The following is a 21,069-nucleotide window of genomic DNA, read 5'->3' as shown; positions in this document are numbered from 1 at the left end:
TGGTAATGGTGAGCCTGGATGCTGCTCAGGCCAACAGCAGGGTTTGGACTCAAGTCTTTCAGCCGTAAAAGTATGAAGCTCTGTCACTTGATTTAACAGACTAAGGGCCTGAGTCAATGCCTGTTGAATCACATGGGATTTGTCCCAGGCTTGAAGCAGTAGGAGACCTTTACTTCTGCTGATAATCATAGATAAGATGAGACATATACTGCGCATTGGGTTGCTTTGTTATTTATTCATTCCCCAGGCGCCTCCCTGGGCTGGGCACTGTACAAACAGCTAATGAGACAGTCCTTGCACTAAAGAACTTAGCAACAGCAACTCAGGGGCACAGTCGGGAATAGAACCCAGGTGTCCCAAATACTAGTCTAGCACTCGTCCCACTAGACCACGCTGCCCCCGAAGGGAAGCGGTGTACTTCAACAGAAGCTCAAAACAGATAGAGAAATCTATTTTAAAGGTCCATTAAATCATAGAGGGAGAATTCAGCCTGTACTTCTGGGCTTCAGCTAAAACTGAGTTAAGTTAGCAGTCCATCTTTATTAATCCTTGACAAATTTAGGGATGGATTTTTCCAGCTAGGAGACCTAACAAATTTTCAGTTGCTCTCTGATCGTATAGCGATGGGTGGCGTGTAAGAACTTAGAAACAGAGGCCAAGGCATGAGTCATTCACCCACCCTCCAGTTCAGAGATGAAGTCCTTTGGCTTGCTCTGCTCTGCATGTTAGAGACGTGCTGTGAATAGAGTCTCCAGTTCGGCACCTGTTGCTAGCACTATGCAAAATCTTAGAGCCTAATATTTTCAAAAGGTGTTTGTTTTGTTCACACGTGGTTTATCCAGCTTGTGTCTAGAGTACAACAACTGGTCTGGAAGCATCAAAGAATTTATATTCTGGGGTGTGGGGACCTGCTGGGGTGTCTGGGTAGGTGGCTGGAGTCTCAGTGTAGCGGCAATATGGTCTTTCTGCAAAGGTGAACTCAATGGCACAGGCCGTAAACAGCAGAAAGACATGATGGTTCTTGGAGCAAGACTCTTGGGTGCTTAGTGTGAAATCCTGGCTCCCCTGAAGTCAATGGCAAAATCCCCATTGATTTCAGTGGGGCCTGGATTTTGCATCTTTGCCGCTTCCCTCTTTTGAGCCAGGCTTATGGCATATACAGAGGAGAAGAGGATGCCCCATTTGTTACCGCAGCAAACTCACTGTTGTCTCTTGTCCAGGCCTTTTTTTTACTGTTGCTTTCTCCGATTTCTTGCAGAAAATGAAAATGGTTCCCATTCCCGAAAAGGCTTACGGGAGCTTTTTCAAAGGAGACTGTTACATCATATTATATGTAAGTCAGTCAAGCAGATGTTGGTAGGTTTGGAAATGCTCTGCACTGTTTCATTAACCTCCCTTGGACTGGAGCTCAAGTCACTCCTTTGCCTGGTTCCAGCAGCACTGTTCTAAAACGTAACCTATTCGCCAGCCCATCAACCGCCTGATTTTAATGCCTGAAATTGCATATTCAGTATGAGAGAGGCCAGAGAAGCAACAAGAGGGGGAAGTGCATGAAAGAGACGATCATCTCTGTTATGGCCTCTTGAAATAACCCTCATGCTCTGCGCTCCTGCGGTGCATTCCACTCCCCCACCCCACCTCCAGGGATCGCAAAGGCGAAGGCCTATAGATTGAAAATGGACAAACTGGATTTTGGGTGTGCCAAGGGCCCGGTTTTGGCTACCTTAAAAAGGAGCTGGTTTTCAGGGGTCGGGTGATCAGCCCTTTTCTTGAGAATCAGGCCCCTCTAAGGTGTCTCAAGTTGGGTTCCTAGAAATTCAGGCAGCCAAAATCACTGGTGGTTTTTGCAAAAGTAGGCCTTCGTGACTTGTCCACGGTCTCTCACACAGTCCGTAGCAGAGCTGGGAATAGAAGCCAGGTCTCCTGCATCCCGTCCTGTGCTGTAACCACAGTATTGTGTAGTGGTAAGAAAACTGGAAGGGGAGTGAGGAGAACTCATGAGTTCACTCAGAACTTGAGCCAGGCTCGCTTGCAATTTGACCTCAAAGGCTGAGGCACTTCAGAGAACCTAGGCTGAGCAGCTGGCTTGTAGCAGCAGAAGTGCCCTGCGTTCCCAGGGTGATATTCCAGGGTAATGTGCTGTACTGGGGCTTCTTTAATATCTCCCCGACTCTTCTTCATTTGCATAGACCATTCCAGGTTCAGAGCATAGGTGCTGGAGCTAGAGGTGCTGGGGGGACAGCCCAGTGGTTTCCATCATAAACAGTGTTTACAGTTTGGTTCACAATTCTCTCAACTCCCCGGCCATACACATTGTTCCAGCACCCCCAGTTCAGAGGCCTCCTTGGGTTCACTTTTCCATTTGGCAGCTGTTCTGAGCAGTGCTCCAGGTTGCAAAGGGATGAAAGCCTCTTTGATGGACTTAGCTCACGTCCTAAAGCGGGTGTGTGTGGGGGGGAGGGATAACTTCTCTCCTTCCTCCATCACCCCTGCAACTCAGGTCTTCCACCCTCCATACTGGGGGAATTGCTGGTAGACCCTCATGGTCAGTGGGCCACAGACCCACCCAGTGGTGAGCTGGAGCCGGTTCGCACTGGTTTCCTGGAACCGGTTGTTCCAGAGCACCCACCGGCAGCTCCCCTCGTCCCCGTCCCCAGCTCACCTCCGCTCCACCCCTCAGTTACGCACCGCCCCGCTGTGCTTCTCCGCCCCGCTTCTCCGCCCCCCCGACTTCCCGCGAATCAGCTGTTCGCGTGGGAAGCCGGGGGGCGGCTGAGAAGCAAGTGGCAGCTTCGCACCCACCAAATTCTCCCCGTGGGGGCTCCGCACCCACCAAATTCTCCCCGTGGGGGCTCCAGCCCCGGAGCACCAACGGAGTCGGCATCTAAGATGCCACTTTTGATGTGATCGGTGGGGGGAGCGGCCGCTCCCCCGCTAGCTATGCTACCCCTCCCCTAGGAGCCAGAGGGACCTGCCAAATGCTTCCTGGGAGCTGCCCCAGGTAAGCACCGTCAGGACTCCTCACCTCGCCCCCCGGCAGGTCCCTCTGGCTCTTGGGGGCGGGGCGGAGTGGGCACCCACTACTGTGGCTCACGAGACCCTCCTGCCCCGTTCCGGGGGCAGTCAGGGGAGGGGGGTGGATGGGGCAGGGATCCCAGGGGGAGGGGAGGACTGAGACCCCCTCGTGGGGTGAGGGGGGAACCAGTTAAGATTTTGGCAGCTCATCACTGGATCCACCCCTTCTCTGCCAAGTCCTGCTCACATTGCACTGGTTCATGAGGAGCTCAGACAGAGCCGTGTTTTCCCCCAGATCCTGCCCTGCCTTCCTTATGGAGGGGAAGCAGAATTATTCCTTTGGTTTATTCAGGGCCGGGGGTGGACTCAAATGGGTCTCTTCTTCCCACCCGTCAGGCTGATGCAGCTGCACATGGATTAAGCCCAGGTTTATTCGATGGAGGAGTGTTTGTCACTCCAGCATTAGAAGAATCAGCTTGTTCGTGCTGGGACATGTTTCACTTTCCTGGCCAGACATTGCCTGAATACAGCCTGCCTGCTGCTCAGTGACTCATAGGGTGGCACCCTTGGGATCTTTAACAAAAGGGAAGGCCCGCTGTGCCCTGCAGCTAATCATATTTCTCAAGCAGATGCTTTATGAAAGCAAACAGCAAGGCTGGCTAAATCTCAAACACAGCCATGTGTGCTCGGAAATGAAAGCACCCAGCTGCCATTGACTTGAATGGAAATTCTGCATGAGGAAACAGAACTTAGCCCTTAGACAGGGCTAGGGGGGAAAGTGGGGTTGTGTTGAAGAGTTTGTCTACACTGCAGTTAGACACCTACGGCTGGCCCATGCCAGGTGATTCAGGCTAAGGGGCTGCTTAATGATATAGACGTTTGGGACCCTCTTACCTCACAGGGTCCTAGAGCTGGGGCACCAGTATGGGCCCGAATGTCTACACTGCAATTAAACAACCCCTTAACCTGAGCCCCACAAGCCCGAGTCCACTGGCACAGGCCAGCGGCAGGTTTTTTAACTGCAGTGTAGACATACAGATGGGCAGTAGACTAAGACTCAAGCCTCGAGCTGGGCAGGAAATGGTTTTTCTCTCCCACAAAAATGTTCCTGTTCTTCATGGGGACAAAGCTCTGTGATCCTGGGCAAGTCACTTAATCTCACTGTACCTCCAAGCGTAATCACGCTATTACTTCCCTTTGTCTTGGGTATGGAGGTCGCAAACTGGGTACGGATTGTCTCTAGAGCAATGAAGCTCTGAGCTGCTTGCAGGATTGCACATTAAATGGAGTGATTTCATTGCACATTAAGCAGCTATATCTAAAGAAATCAAGTTCTTCTCTATTTGGGCTCTTAAACCGGTGCTCACCAGTGTTATCTGAGCACTTTCCACAGAACAAAACAGATCAACAGAACTTAGCTTCAAACCATTTTATAAAATGAGTCTCTATTAGCTTTCCTGCACAGTGGATGATGGAGTTTAGATGAGAAATGCCGGCACCATTCACAAAACACCTGCCTTCAGAGGGCTTGCCTTTTCTCTTTAGGGTATTTGGCTTCACACACCAGGAATCACAATAGGAGCTGTATGGACCTCAAACCACATGGAGCTAGACCTGTGTTTGAGAGTCAGCAGGGTTTCACACACCATTTGTAGTCACTTTGTATTTATTGTGTGTGTATAATATATATGTGAATAGAATCATAGAAGATTAGGGTTGGACCTCCCCCACTGCAACTTGAGAACATTGCTCCTTGTTCTGTCATCTGCCACCACTGAGAACAGCCGAGCTCCATCCTCTTTGGAACCCCCCTTCAGGTAGTTGAAGGCTGCTATCAAATCCCCCCTCACTCTTCTCTTCTGCAGAGACATTGAGACATTGATCACCACCTGTTGAGCCCGATGATCTATATTGTGTACAAAAAACTGCATTCAGTGAATGTTATTTAGGCTGCAAAATCAATCACTCAAAAATTAGGAAATGCCAGATGTACAGATGCCCCTGCAACTGTCAGTCTGCCACCTTGTACTCGATGAGCCAGGGATCCTGTGGGGAAAAACAGTGGGTGATCATGTAATTGAAGACTGTATCCTCATAATGCACATGTGTAAGAGCGTTTTGTCCAGGGATCCAAAAGCACGTAGGAACATTCATTAAATAACCAATAGAACACTCACCAAACATGAGAGTAAGGGCAGCTCGCAAGTTGCCGCTCTCAGGCCTTGATCTAGGATAGGGAGGGAAAGGGTGGGTCTAGTAGTTAGTATTGGTCTGGGGCATGGGAAACCTGGAATCAAGGCATTGTTCTGCCACAGGCTTCCTGCGTGAATGTAGGCAAGTCACTGAGCCTGTGCCTCCATGAAATGGGGATAATAGCACCTCCCTACCTAGCAGGAGTGTTGTGAGAACAAATAAATTGAAGATTTTGAAGCACTCCGTTACTATGGTAATGGGGCCATATATCTACCTGAGACATAACCAGTAAGCACATGCTAAAAATGTAGGCATGTGCCTAAGTCCCATTAAGTGCTTGCCTGAATCAGGGCCTTCCAGCGTTCTTTATGGCTCAAATCCTGCTCCCATTGAAATCACTGGCAAAATTCCCAGGAGCTTCTGTAGCACAGGGCTGGGCCCTAGAAGGACAGCTTGACCTCAGGCAGGTTTTTGCATGCAGAATATTAAGGGTAAATCCTGTTTCCCTTGCTCGGGGAAACTTCACTGATTGCACGGGAGTTTGGCCTGAGTAAGAGCGCCGCGATCTGGCTCTCTAGTTTATACCAGTTCTCTTCTGTCAGAGGTATTATTCACAAGATGCCAATCACACTTTCAAGCTGGCTTGGTTCCTGGATTGCAGATCTAAGCAGATCTGCATGATTCCACTGAGTGAAGCCTCTCAGTGCAATGAATCTCACCCTGACCTCCTCTTTATACCGCTTTTGTCTTTCCAAGAATAAGAAGACCTCAAACGGCTTCATGATGGACCTGCACTACTGGATTGGGAAGGATTCATCTCAGGATGAACAGGGCGCTGCGGCCTTCTATGTCACCCAGATCGATGACATGCTTGGGGGGAGCCCAGTGCAACATCGAGAAGTGGAGGGACATGAGTCTGAGGTCTTCAAAAGCTACTTCAAAAGTGGCATTATGTGAGTGGAAATAAATGGAGACTGCCAGGCTGGTCCAAGCACTCAGGCTAGGCTGTAGGTCTGGTCAAAAACATTTTTTTTTTAATTTTTTTCCCCTGTTTTGTTCCAAATTTTCAAAAAATTTAATCACCATTTTAAAATCTGAAACATTTTGGCCAGCCTCAGAGCTGGTCAAAATCAGGGGAAATTTTCATAAACTCCTTCCTCAAATTTTTCTCCCCAATTTTTTTATTTTGGAATGGGAAACATTTCCCCCATCTCTACTAAATCCTTTGAATCTTTACTGTACACGCAGGGTAAAAATTGGATGGGCCAAAACTACCTCTTTATTAAACCTCAGCAGGCCTGAGTCTCATCTTAGCTAACCAGAACACATCGTTAGGACCTTCATAAAACAAACTCAGCACAAGGGACAAGATTCTAATTTCACATTGGCAGTAATCAGGAGTAACTCCATTGGAGTCAATCTCTGTCTATTTTAGGCTTCTTTGTGACCTCCATTACCACAGTATATGAAAGCTTTACAATCTCTAATGTATTTAGACCAGTGGACCATCCTTTCTCTCCGGGACTGCCGCATACCTTGTGTAGTTATCCATACCTGTGCAAAGCTGGGCTAAAATGCTATGAAATCTGAATTCCCGCTCACATTGCTGATAGCATGTTATTAACTATGTTAATAACTATTATTAAATGTTATTAATTATTATTAAATTTGTGGACCAAGTTGAAATATTATGTTACTGGTGTGTTCCCAACGGGGCTAGAACTATTATAAAACCGCAAAGCTACATCTTTTCTTTCCAGCACAGGCATGCACATTGCTGAGACTTAGTGCAAGGCCTGATACATGTATGTGAGGTGTTAGGTTGTGCAAAATGCATGGTGATCATGATAGGGTGCCACCCATCCCACTCCATGCTGGTGCACCCCACAAGCCAGGAAAACAGCTCAGGAATTGTTTCTGATCGCTTTGTCATCTTGGGATGCGTCTGGGTCTTCATCATAAAGTTTCAGAGTAACAGCCGTGTTAGTCTGTATTTGCAGAAAGAAAAGGAGGACTTGTGGCACCTTAGAGACTAACCAATTTATTTGAGCATGAGCTTTCGTGAGCTACAGCACACTTTGTGTTGGAAGGAACTAATGACATCATGCCTCGTGACAAAGGTGTGGGGCAAGGGTACCCCAGTGTCATGAGGCACCTCGCTACCACATGCCCAGGAGCATGGATCAGCGTTCAAGTCACACTCCCGGTCAGTATCTGGCCTGAGCCGGGGAAGCTAACGGTTCAACTAGTGGACCAAATTCAGTGATGAATCCTGGTCGCGTGCCAACTGAGGCGCGTTGCGCATACACGAAGAAGAAGAAGAAGTGAGAAGCAGTCAACAACAAAATAGGAACGGCCATACTGGGTCAGACCAATGGTCCGCCTAGCCCAGTATCCTGTCTTCCGACAATGGCCAATGCCAGGTGCTTCAACGAGAATGAACAGAACAGGGCAATTATCAAGTGATCCATCGTCTGTCGTCCAGTCCCAGCATCCGGCAGTTGCTGTGTATCAGCAACCTGAATCCACCAGTTTCTGTCAACACAAGCACTTCCCTCCAGGCCCCTCTCTCGCAGTACAGGTTAGCGGTAGGCACACACCAACCTCCAAGTCGTCCGAGCATCCCGCTGAAGTGCTCAGCCCCTGTTCCATGGAGCACTCATAGAAGTCTCAGATTTACTACTCCCAGAGAAGTAGTACACCAAGCTTGCAAGGTTCAACTCAGCATCACCATTTACTTTACATACAGCTCTCCATATATTGATAAACTTTTCAAAGAACAGAGATTCAAGTGGTAGAAAGTAAGAATATTGGAAACAAATGGTTGCTTAGAAAAAAATCATAACACACTTTCCAGAGCCTAAACTTAACTCACAAGACATTCCCTGTCTCCTACAGGGTGGCTTCCCCAAATTCCTTTTCCCAGCCAGTTCTCATCAGATCAAGTTTGCTGATGGCTTGTCATCACACATTGAAAGGAATAACTCGGGGGGAGGGGTTCCACCTGCATCCCCAGATCGAGTTTCAAAAGTTCATTGTCTGTCTTCAAAACAGGATAAACCCTGGCTGGGTTTGTTTTTTCCTGCAACCTCCGTAATCTATTGATTAGAATTTTGCTCAGACTGTAAATGGATGTGAACTGTACAACATTTAATTTACATGTAAACAGACCGAGAAACATTTCTTGCCTGAAAAAACACAACTGCTTTTCACCTTCCTGATGACCAGTCCCTTTGTCACAGATTTTAAGTATGTAATTGTCAGTTTATATATGTAACTCCTTACCCAACATCCATACGTACACCTCACAATGGTTATGATGACCAGTGTGACACAGGATTTAATTGGAAACCTTACATGACATTCTTCTAGTGAACCCAGTGGATCCTTGTACCCTATATGCCCTGGGCATTCAGTGGTTCTAGGGTCACACTAGGACCTGCAGTCAAACATTGTGATTCACATGTCCCACAGCACAAGCACAAATAGCTTACATCAGAGAGGAGGGTGGCATCCTGAGTCCCTGCAGAATGCTGTTTTAATTAGGGATGGTCAAAATTTTTCCATCAAAACTGTTTTTCGATGGAAAATTAGATTTTTTTCAATACAATGTTTTCTATTTGCAAAAAGCGCCTGGGAACTGAAATATTTCAATTCCGAAATGCCCCTGCAGTGCCTCATGGGAGAGACACTTCAAGTGGTCATGAGCCTATTCTCCTCTATGGGCCAGGTTCGCCATATGGATGCCACCTCCCATGATGCACCACAGCCACGCAGGACCATCCTTACCCATATGTAAAGTACGCAGCTGTGCAGGGCACCTGGAAATTTGGGGCACCAAATTTCCTGGTGCCCTGCGCAGCTGCGTGCTTCTCCAGCCCCTGCTCTGGCTCTTCCCGCCCCTGCTCTGCCCCAGCCCCTCTCCCACTCCCCTGAGCTCTGCAGCAGGGCCGGGCCTGCACTCACCGGTGGCGGGAAGTGCAGACACAGACCCAGCCACACCGCGAGTGAGTGCTGGGGGGTGGTTCTCCCTGCCCCCCAAGCCAGCCCCGCCCACCCCCCACGGAGGCCGGGGAACAGCCCCCCCCCCGCAGAGGCCTGCCCCCCCCCCCCCCCCCCCGCAGGGGAGCTGCGTAGGGCCCCAGAATAGCTAGGGACAGCCCTGCAGCCACGTGAGCCCTAGGATACAAGAGGGAAGATCATGGTGCATCATGGGAGATGTAATCTGACCAGAGAACCTGGCCTGTCGAGGAGAATGGGAGCATGAGGATCACAAACTACAACTCCCCTGAGGCACTGTGGCAGCATTTTCAAATACAAACTTCTGGATATTTCGGATTTTGGGGGTTTTTTGCCAAAAACTTGACATTTTCCTGGAAAAAACCCTCATTTTCTTACCTGCTCTAATTTTAACCCTCGATTCCCTGTTACCCAACAGCTACAAGAAGGGAGGCGTGGCTTCAGGATTCAAGCATGTGGAGATCAATATGTACAACATCAGACGCCTCCTTCATGTCAAAGGGAAGAAGCATGTGTCAGCCACAGAGGTAAGGGCAGAAGCGCTTGATTCGTATTAGTCACTCGTGGTGAATTTCATAGGAGCAATGCTGTTGGGTAATGGTCTGGCATACCATATGGCTTTCCAGTGGTCCGATTCTGACCTCGCTTCGGTTTTATACCCATGTCACTCAATAGGACCAAATCCTCAACTGGTGTAAATCACTCTGATTCCAATGAAGCCAATGGCACTGCATCAGTTTGAACCAGCTGACTATCTGGGCCATAGATTTCAGTGGATTTACGTCTTACACCAGTGTGAGATCCAAATCAAGCCCTCTGAGCAATGGCTGCAAATGCAGAGCCTCATTCTCATCTTCTTTACGCCAGTGTAACTTGATGTTGAAGACAATGGAGTGACACTGGTATAAGTGGAAGCAGAATCAGACTTGCAATCCTTCCAGCCGAAGTCATGGATTTCTTACACAATTAAAACCAAGCCAACGATTAACTTGATTTTGTAGCCGCCTTGTCATCTGAAGCTGGAGAAAAATGGTTCCGGTTTTTCTATGCATTTCCTTAGGGCCTACTGCAGGTGGTTGTAATAATAATGATTACATACGATGCTATCATGTTTCATTATGTATGATTAACATATTATTCAATACTGTAATATTATTGTATTTTTAAGACCGCATTGGCTTGCCAAGACATGCACATGTCTAAGCTGAGTCACCACACTGCTGCATTGCTGTAACCCTGGCTGTCCCTTCCCTCCCCCACTCAGCGCTAATATTCGGCCCCGATCCTTCAGAGGCTTGCACACATGCTTACCCTTGTGCTGTGCTAGGAGTCTCCATTGGCACCAACTCACACAGTACACGCAGAGCTTCTGACCCTGCTTTATGCAGGATCGGGACCTTGGCTTGTATATGTGCTGTTGGGCACTGCACTCTTAAATGGGTGAGCTTCCCAGACAGGGAGCCTGGGGGAGGAGTTCTGTGGAAGCCCGTGCTATAGAAGCCCATCTCTGTTATGCAGAGGCAGCTGGGACTGCAGCACTGAATATAAAGGGACTCTTTCAAGCAGCAGCGTTATTGCTCATCCCCACTGTAAGCTCCTTGGGTCAGGGACCATGCTCTTTCTATTAGTCCTGAAACTTTTCCATGGGGGCGGGGCGAGGCGAATCCATTTTCCGATCAACTCTACTCAACTGATCATCACCATTTGCAAATCCCTGCCTTACAGAATAAACAACATTCAATAACTTACAGTGGATTTTGCTATCCTGCAGAGAGAGAGAGAAGCTGGATATGAGTCAGCAGTGTGCTCTTATTGCCAAGAAGGCTAACGGCATATTGGGCTGTATTAGTACGAGCATTGCCAGCAGACCGAGGGAAGTGATTATTCCCCTCTATTCGGCACTGGTGAGGCCACATCTGGAGTATTGCATCCATTTTTGGGCCCTCCACTACAGAAATGATGTGGACAAGTTGGAGAGAGTCCCGCAGAGGGCAACGAAAATGATTAGGGGGCTGGGGCACATGACTTATGAGGAGAGGCTGAGGGAACTGGGCTTATTTAGTCTGCAGAAAAGAAGAGTGAGGGGGGATTTGATAGCAGCCTTCAACTACCTGAAAGGGGGTTCCAAAGAGGATGGAGCTGCAGTCCCAGCTGTTCTCAGTGGTGGCAGATGACAGATCAAGCAGTGGTCTCAAGTTGCAGTGCGGGAGGTCTAGGTTGGATATTAGGAAACGCTATTTCACTTGGAGGATGGTGAAACACTGGAATGGGTTACCTAGAGAGGTGGTGGAATCTCCATCCTTAGCGGTTTTTAAGGCCCGGCTTGACAAATCCCTGGCTGGGGATGATTTAGTTGGTGTTGGTCCTGCTTTGAGCAGGGGGTTGCACTAGATGACCTCCTGAGGTCTCTTCCAACCCTAATCTTCTATGATTCTAAGCTGTTGGCCATTAGGCCCAGCTAATCATTTATTCCCATGCAGTGTCCTGCACAGAGGTTATTGTTGTTACCACAAAACTAGACTTTTAAAAGAAGAACAAGGAGATCCGCACATGGGCCTGCACAACACATTCTTCCTTGAATTTTAAAAAATGTCTGGTGTTCCTATCCGTTCAAACAGGATAATAAATGATAAATCCCTGATCATGTTATGGATAGTTAATGAATTTGCAGAGGAAAACAAGCATGTTGTTAATATCAGAGTGTTGTTCCTTCCCCAAGAGCCAGTTTTCTTTGACGATCGTTGTTCCCTGGTAACATGCACTGTTTCGCTATCTCATGACAGGTGGAGCTTTCGTGGGACAGCTTCAATAAGGGGGATGTGTTCCTGATGGACCTTGGGAAAGTGCTGATCCAGTGGAATGGTCCCGAAAGCAACATTGCAGAGAAATCCAGGGTCAGTGTGGAAAATGCCATTGGATTTATTTGGGGCATTTTGAAAGCCTGAAAAACGAAGAGAAATATGACAGATGATGATTGCAAAATAGCAGCCTCCCCAGCACAAAATGAGTGATACACTGATGAGTATAAAACCCTAGCAGAGGGCTATTTTCCCATTAACAACTGCTACAGGAGTGGAAGAACAGTGTTGCAGTTATGACATAGGACGGGTTCAGGGGATGTGGGTTCAGTTCCTGGTTCTGCTCCAGATTCTGTGTGTGGCCTTGGGCAAATCACTTAGACCTAAATGATGTATAGAGAGGCTATGTGACATAGTACTTAAAAAGTCAGAAGCTTTGTCTACACTAGAGATCTCAGGGGTGGGGAAATTTGTTTTTAAAAAAGGGTAGTGTGGACTAGTACAAAGTGACCAGTAGCAGAGGAAAAGCAGAAGCAGAAATAAGAATACCAAGCTCTTACGTATCAGCTTTCCTCCATAGATCTCAAAATATTTTACAAAAGTATCATTATCCCCATTTTACAGATGGGGAAACTGAGGCACAGAGTGGTGATGTGACATGGCCATGATCACCCTGCAGGGCTGTGGCAATGTTAGGAGTAGAACCTAGTCTTCCCTGAATTCCTGTCCAGTGTGTCATGTCCCACTGGACCCCACATTGCCTCTCTGTGGTTGTCAGGGACAATGCCATGGAAGGCCATCAAAAACCAGGAGGGCAATTATGAACCAGGTTTAGGGTGCATAGGGGAGGTGCCTGAGGTTGTGGGTGAACTCATGGCACCCCTTTATATGTATGAAAAGGCAGGCAGCATCTTTCTGCATGTTGTGGTACCCAGAGAACTGGGCCTTGGGGACACCATGGAGAAGATAGCAGCATGGTCAGGGTAAGGCGAGCCACTGATGCTTTCAGCAGAGGTGGAGAGGAGGCAGGTTCCCCCAGGAGCAATGGGGAAGAAGGGCTGCAGGGCAGATCTGCAGGCATGGGAAAGGTGGCAGCAGGAGGAGGGTTTGCAGTGAGAGATGATGTCCAGATTTCCTTTGATGCTAGAATTCCAAGGCTGCTTGAAAACATTAGGTTTAAGCTGTTTTGCAATGGAAAATTGGGTTTTCAACTCAACAGCTTTTTTCACACAAAAAAAGTCTTTCCACAGAGAATGTAAAGATTTGGTTAAAAACCGAAACATTTCCATTTGGAAATGCTGTCGTGGTGCATCATGGGAGTTGTAGTTTGGGTGCCTGTTGCCCCCATTCTCCTTTATGGGCTAGGGCTGCCCAGGCAGACTGCATTGACCAAGATAATAAATTGGACTGAAATGTCCTGTGTGAGCATTGAAGGTCTGTCCTGACCCGGCACCTGCAGAGGTGAAAGGTGAGTCTTTTCATTGGCTAAATCAGGACCCATCTCTTGCAGGGACTGGCTCTGGCTCGTAGCATCAGGGATGGCGAGAGAGGCGGCCGGGCCCAGATTGGCATCATTGACAATGAGAAGGACTCCCCAGACCTCATGCAGATCATGAAAACGGTGCTCGGGGAGAGACGTGGGGCGCTCCGGGCCACCACGCCCGATGAGAAAGCCGATGAGCTGCAGAAAGCAAACGTCCGGCTCTACCAGTAAGTCTGGATTAGGTCTCCAAACCCAAGCCCTGGGAATGAGTGTGTCCCCCCCAGGAGGATAGTCCCTTCTCCCCCAGCCCTCTGTGAATCTTTCTCTGCCCATTGCTTCCTCTAGTGTCTACGAAAACAACGACGACTTGGTGGTGCAGGAAATAGCCACCCGGCCCCTCACACAAGATCTCCTCCAGCATGAGGTAAGGTGCAGGGAAATGGGGGGAGATGCTAAGATTGTCGGCTCTTTGTGATAAGAACTGTCACTTCTTGTCCTCTGCATGCACAGCACCTGCACAGTGGTACCTGGGTCCTTGCCTGAGGCCTGTAAGTTAAATGATCGTACAAATAATAATGAAGGCGGAGTATGGCAGTTGATGACCTGCCCGCCCTCGCAGCCCAAGGACCTGTTACCTCGGCAGTCACTAAAGGAACAGTCAAGTGTCTCAAGGCATTGTCAGAACAGAGATGATTAATAGCTTGTGTTCGTATACGTGAGGGAGGATCTGACTAAAATATGATAGTGAATTTGTCGCCACTAATTTCTTCACGCAGAAACCAGCCCACAAGATGTGGGGGTTACCATGAGGGAAACCAATATGTCTGTCAGCTGCCACCAACCCCTCTGACTAACCAGGGTTCTCGCCTCCCTCCCTCCCTCTGTTTCTAGCCGTAGAAGCGTAAGGTGTTATCGAGGGTAGATCAGTGTACATGTCACCTCTGAATAGAAATAAGCAGTGCTTAATTTGTAATGAAAGAGGTGCTGGGGCTCAAGCAATTTTTTTACTTTCATAACTGATGCAGCAAGCCCAGAAGTGCCAGGCGCCAGGGCTATGAAATGCCAAGCCTAGAGGTGCCAGGGCTCAGCCCTGGCACAAATTAAGCACTGATTGAAAGGTTCTGCTTGCTTCTGGGTTGTTTCGCTTTTCCTTTAAAAACAAGAAGCTCAGTTCTCCGTCATTGTTACCTGGTATGGTACCAGGATGCAGTTAGACTGTCAGGGATTTGAGGCAGAGTTACATGGCCCAGTTCTGATCTGGCACAGCTTGGTTCTGATGTTGCACTGATTTTACACCAGTGTACTCCTCTGGCTTCAGGGAAGTCACTCCAGACCTACACTGGTGCAAGAAAGGTCTAAGTCAGTCATTGCTTCGTACTCCTCTAGCTCCCAGCAGGCACTCTACAAATCAATACCACTCATTAGTCTAGCACAGTGGGCTGAGGGTTGAACTTTCAGGGCCTGTAGTTCTAGTCTCTCTCACCCCATGCTTTTGGGAACGGACCCATTGGTTGCTGATGTGTGCAAAGGACTCATTGCTGGGTTTGGAACAAGTGTCAGATACTCTCGGGATCACTTCAAGCTGGGTCTAGGGCAGAAAACATTGTACCCATTTTCCGGGAATAGTGCAGCTGCCTATACTAGCTCTCAACCACCGCTAGCAACTGTGCACCCGACCCACTTGAGGAAAAGGGGCAAAACATTTTCTAGTCTAGACGTGAGGGCTGGGGACCCTTTGGATAAGGGGAGAAACCTGGCCCCAGCAGGATTTTTGATCTATCTATTTCCTGTGCTTCACTTCAGGACTGTCACATTTTAGACCAAGGTGGTTTTAAGATCTATGTTTGGAGAGGAAAAGACTCCAGCAAGGAGGAAAAGAAAGCCGCATTCAGCCGAGCTGTGGTGAGCCCTGTATTTAAAACAATCTGCCAGGGGAAGTAGCTGAGAACTAGCCCAGTTGCTGATAATTACAATGGAGCATTGATTGATGGGAGCTGGCCTGTTTTCTCGCATATTAACTGGATGAAATAAATGGGAGCTGTGGGGATGAGGCCACTTATTTAGGTACCTAAGAGCCCAATCCAAAGCCCACTGCAGTCGCAAAGAGTTTTTTCCATTGACTTCAGTGGGCTTTGGAATAGGCCTTAAATGGGAATTTGTAGTTGACATTTTCAAAGTAGCTAAGGGATTTAGGGCTTTGTCTTCGCTGGGGAAGAAGGTGTGTTCATGAGTTCATGAACTTGAAGTGAAATCCTACTGAAGACAAGACAGTTTGTAGTTTTCGCACAAATTCGTGCATGAGGAACTGCAGCAGAGAGGCTAAGTGACTCACCCAGGGTCACACCGGAAATCCGTAGTAGGGCAAAGAATTGAACCTGGGGCTACCAAGCGCGAGGCTGACACCCAAACCGCTGGATCATTCTTCCTCTCAACTCCTGGTGGCTCATCAGGAGCTCTATATGTCTATGAAGCAGGGGAAAAAGGGGGGCATTCCTAACCGGACATGGGCCCATGATGCCCTGGTCAGCCCTGGATATTGTACATCTCAAGAGTTTGTGGGTGTCTAGGTATGGGTTTTTGGCGCAGCCTTGTATTATAAAGGCCAGTTACAAAATTTAGGTCTAGCTCAGGGATTCACATTCCAAACTTCTTAAGGGTTTTGGGGGTATTTGGATCATCAGGGTTGGTGTAGGTCCAGGCAACATTCAGTCCAGTTGTACTTCTGTACAGAGATTGGTATGAGCTAAGTGAAGTCCTTTTGGAATCCCCCCCATAGGGTTTTATCCAAGCCAAGGGTTATTCTGCTACCACCAATGTGGAGGTGGTGAATGACGGCGCAGAGTCAGCAATGTTTAAACAGCTCTTCAAAAGGTGGACAGAAAAGGAGGAAACTCAAGGTCTTGGCAAAGTCTACACAACTAACAAGATTGGTAAGATCATCAAGAATGATGCTGATAAACTGGCGAGAGTTCAGAGAAGAGCCATAAGAATAATTAAAGGATTAGACAACATGCCTTGTAGCTATAGACTCCCAGAGCTCAATCTATGTAGCTTAACAAAGAGACGGTTAAGGGATGACTTTATTACAGTCTATAAGTACCTCCCTGGAGAACAATATTTGATAATGAGCTCATCAATCTAGCAGAGAAAGATCTAACTTGGTCCAATGGCTGGAAATTGTAGCTAGAGAAATTCAGACTGGAAATAAGGCATAAGTTTTTAACAGTGAGGGTAATTAACCATTGGAATAATTTATGTAAGGTCATGGTGGCTTCTCCATCACTGATCATGTTAAAATCAAGATTGGATGTTTTTGAAAGAGATGCTCTGGAAATTATTTTGGGGAGGTTCTCTGGCCTGCGTTATAGAGGAGGCCAGACCAGATGATCACAATGGTTCCCTGTGGCCTTGGATCTGTGAATCCTCCAAGCCAGCAGTGGCTGATCTTTAGCTTACTTTATTGTCATTGATTTTGAGTTCTATCTGCTTTCCTTATGAAAAATGAGGCCCGAGGAATATCTTTTACACTGATTGTTTCAAACCTTCAGTAGCTTTAAAGCCTTATTGCCCGTTCTTCCGTAACCACGTATCTTCCATCTTTGGTAAAATACAAAGGATTCAGCAATTTAGCAATAACAAAAATTGCTGATACTGCATGCTTACATAATAAAATAGCAAAACCGTCAGCTACGTCAAATGTAAATTGTGGCAATCAAGAAATCAGTTAGGAAACGAATCATAAAAATTTACAAAAAAAAAACTTTTATCTTCAGAAATCAGTATCTATGAATCTAATAAGCAAATTTTGGATGAAAATCTGCTTTCATTTATACTGGCATAAATCTGATTCCGCTGAAGTCAATGGGCTCATTCTGGATTTACACTAGTATAAGCAAAAGCAGAATTTGGCTCACTGGCTTTTGTTGACATGAATATTAATTACAGTGAGTTGTCCCTCAGCTCAACGTTTTCCCTTTTGGAACAGACCTAGATGTGGACAGAAACATGAAGTGAATATGTGAATAGTTACACAGATATTGAATGTCATCTTCATAGTCCATCTCTCTCTCTCTCTTTCTCTCTCTCTCTATCTATCATTACCTTCAGAAATGTAACCATTTTTCCTTTTGAAAAGAACATTTAAAAGGAGGAAATAATCATGAATTGTTTGTTCGGGAGGTGAATAATACTTTGAATGGAACTCATTAGATCCAATTAGGGTGTACTTTTTGAATATACAATGTGATTGAGTAATACTGGTCCATAATTCTATTATTATTGGCCTCTTAGGAGGTCAGCAAATAGAACCCCAAGCTCCATCAACAACAGACGTTTACTTTGAATCATAGAACCAAAGGTTTAGAAGGGACCACAAGGGTCATCTAGTCTAACCCCTGCCAAGATGCAGGATTTGTTGTGTCTACTTACTCATGATATGATGGTTTTCAGATCATTACAAGCCAGGATTTTTCTCATGTATTTGCTAATTGTGTGTAGATATGAGGCACTCTACAGTACTTAAACTGTATGTTTATATGGTTTGGTTAATGTGTATTCTGCTTATGTGTACAGCCAAGGTGGAGCAAGTGAAATTTGATGTCTCTCAGTTACATGCCAGACCAGAGCTAGCTGCAGAACAGAGAATGGCAGATGATGCCTCTGGGAAAGTTGAGGTGAGCAATCACTTTCCAAATCATTTTTCTCTTACGTAGGTTGCAGCCCTTGACATATTTCCAAACTGCTTCCATTTTTATGTGAAGCTGCTGTGCAGATCTCATGAGGTTCTGCACTAAGGCAGTGTGGCTGCAGCCAGAATGAACTCCCAGAATGCTGTGACTATTCAGAAGAGCTATTATAAATCCCCTCTCCCTCAAATATTCTTTTGGGGGAGGAGGGACATCTTATCCTATGGTCTTTGATCAGTGAGGCAAAAGAGTCAGCAGGTTTGTTCGTCTATCTCAGGTAAGGCACTGCGCGTTGTTAGCAGCCGAGAACGCGCTGATAGAATAGGCTGTGGAAATCAGTGGACCCATGCAGCAAAACTGGAGTAACACAGCGGAGAAGTGGGCATTTGATATCGAGCCTACAGGCCTGAACTTCAGTGGGCCCCTGAAGAGGTGGCTCGTGTATATTTACACACGCTCACATTTGCACACACAAAATCCCACCTTTCTGACCAGGAAGTTTCTATGCAGGTGTGGCGGATTGAGGATCTGCACATGCAACCAGTGGATCCCAAGACTTACGGGCAGTTCTACGGAGGAGATTGTTACCTGATCCTCTATACATACCTGAAATCGGGCAGACCTCATTACATGATCTATATGTGGCAAGTAAGTAAAAGGCAAGCAGGAAAGGGCTGGATATAATTTGATAGAAGCTCAGAACCAAAGAAAATGCAAAAATAACCCAACCCCAAATGCTCACTCGCTCTTTGGAAAGCCCAGTATCTTTGGCTCTGTCTTGCACTTTCGAACCCCAGTTGAGCCAGCGGTGTGACCTTCTGCGTCCTTCCACATGGAGGTCTAGTGCGTTTCTCTGAAGGGTATGATCGAATCAGGCTGCAAGTGGCAGCACTGGCTTCTACTGCAGTTCCTCAGAATGCAAGACCAGCCGAGGCTATCTGAAAGGAAGCCATGAATGCACTGCTTCCCTGAGACAATCAGAGGCTGCTGAAGAGTATGGTAGAGCTTGGAAAGGGGTGGGCATGCTACGCTTTGGAGGCATAGCAGCCCCATTCCCCACCATACTGCCCATCAGTGAATGTTCTGTTCAGTCCTGGGCCTGAGGGGACTACAGATGTTTTCCTCTGGCAGGTGGGGCAGAGGGTTTCACTTGCATGACCTGCATTTTGTCTAAGCAACAGCAAGGATTGACCAAAAAAAAATTACCATTCCCCAACACACACACGCTTTTCATAAACCTGGGGGACCTGGCACCTTGTATAACCCTTTGTGCGCCAAATGAATGCAGAGCGTATGGCCAGCTGCCGCGCTCCACCCCAGAGGTGGCTGCAGGCACCCTCGCTTTGCAGAGAGGTACATGATGATACAAGATGCAAGGAAGCGGAGACTCAGGCCTGTGGTTTTTCTCCACAGCCACAACCCACAGTGGCAGTGTTGCTGATTCTCATGATTTGATAGCGAATCTTGCAATATTTCATGTTGTTCTTCGCAGCCCCAGTGCATGAGTCATGGGAACGTGAATCTCCGCTATCCCTTTTTAAAAAAAATATTTTCTATCGCTCATGGTTCTGGAGAAAAGAATGAAAACATGAACTCTAAAGGCTCTATGACCAAAAACCAAATAAAAGAATCCCTCATAGATTATTTTTAAAATCTCATGATACATAGACTCATAGATATTAAGGTCAGAAGGGACCATTGTGATCATCTAGTCTGACCTCCTGAACAATGCAGGCCGCCAAATCTCACCCACCCACTCCTGCAATAAACCTCTCACCTATGTCTGAGCTATTGAAGTCCTCAAAGCATGGTTTAAAGACTTCAAGGTGTAGAGAATCCTCCAGCAAGTGACCCGTGCCCCATGCTACAGAGGAAGGCAAAAAAAACCCCAGGGCCTCTTCCAATCTGCCCTGGAGGAAAATTCCTTCCCGACCCCAAATAGGCGATCAGCTGAAACCCTGAGCATGTGGGCAAGATTCACCAGCCAGATACCCAGGAAAGAGTTCTCTGTAGTAACTCAGATCCCACCCCATCTAACATCCCATCACAGGCCATTGGGCCTATTTACCATGAATAGTTAAAGATCAATTAATTGCCAAAATCATGTTATTCCATCATACCATCTCCTCCATAAACTTATTGAGTTTAATCTTGAAGCCAGATAGGTCTTTTGCCCCCACTGCTTCCCTTGGAAGACTATTCCAGAACTTCACTCCTCTGATGGTTAGAAACCTTCATCTAATTTCAAGTCTAAACTTTCCGTTGGCCAGTTTATATCGATTTGTTCTTGTGTCCACATTGGTACTGAGCTTAAATAATTCCTTTCCCTCTCCAGTATTTATCCCTCTGACATATTTATAGAGAGCAATCATATCTCCCCTCAACCTTCTTTTCGTTAGGCTAAACAAGTCAAGCTCCTTGAGTCTCCTTTCATAAGACAGGTTTTCCATTCCTCGGATCATCCTAGTAGCCTTTCTCTGTACCTGTTCGAGTTTGAATTCATCCTTCTTAAACCTGGGAGACCAGAACTGCACAGAGTATTCCAGGTGAGGTCTCACCAGTGCCTTGTATAACAGTACTAACACCTCCTTATCTCTACTGGAAATACCTCGCCTGAAGCATCCCAAGACCGCATTAGCTTTTTTCACAGCCATATCACATTGGGGGCTCATAGCCATCCTGTGATCAACCAATACTCTGAGGTCCTTCTCCTCCTCTGTTACTTCTAATTGATGCGTCCCCAGCTTATAACTAAAATTCTTATTATTAATTGGGGTTCTGCCTCATTGTTTGACTGCCTGGGGCAGTTTGTAACCATGAAACATTCCATGCGTTTAGCATCTCCTGAAATGCCTCTCCTGAACTGCGATACTAC

At 47.0% G+C, this 21,069-nt stretch overlaps 1 protein-coding gene across 1 annotated transcript in view; it reads left to right on the top strand.

Annotated features, from left to right (window-relative positions):
* The window catches only part of VILL (villin like), a 57,882-nt gene that overhangs the window by 18,462 nt on the left and 18,351 nt on the right, over nucleotides 1-21,069 (top strand). Inside the window, exons 3-12 of the mRNA XM_048837470.2 lie at nucleotides 1,259-1,333; nucleotides 5,965-6,161; nucleotides 9,647-9,755; nucleotides 12,012-12,122; nucleotides 13,537-13,736; nucleotides 13,855-13,933; nucleotides 15,313-15,411; nucleotides 16,286-16,439; nucleotides 18,082-18,182; nucleotides 18,705-18,842. Coding sequence (XP_048693427.2) covers nucleotides 1,259-1,333; nucleotides 5,965-6,161; nucleotides 9,647-9,755; nucleotides 12,012-12,122; nucleotides 13,537-13,736; nucleotides 13,855-13,933; nucleotides 15,313-15,411; nucleotides 16,286-16,439; nucleotides 18,082-18,182; nucleotides 18,705-18,842 — 1,263 coding nt within the window. The remainder of the gene's footprint in view (nucleotides 1-1,258; nucleotides 1,334-5,964; nucleotides 6,162-9,646; nucleotides 9,756-12,011; nucleotides 12,123-13,536; nucleotides 13,737-13,854; nucleotides 13,934-15,312; nucleotides 15,412-16,285; nucleotides 16,440-18,081; nucleotides 18,183-18,704; nucleotides 18,843-21,069) is intronic.

Source organism: Caretta caretta, chromosome 2 (assembly GCF_965140235.1).
Source record: "Caretta caretta isolate rCarCar2 chromosome 2, rCarCar1.hap1, whole genome shotgun sequence".
NCBI classification, from domain to species: Eukaryota; Metazoa; Chordata; order Testudines; family Cheloniidae; genus Caretta; species Caretta caretta.
This window is presented reverse-complemented; position numbering and strand designations above follow the sequence as displayed.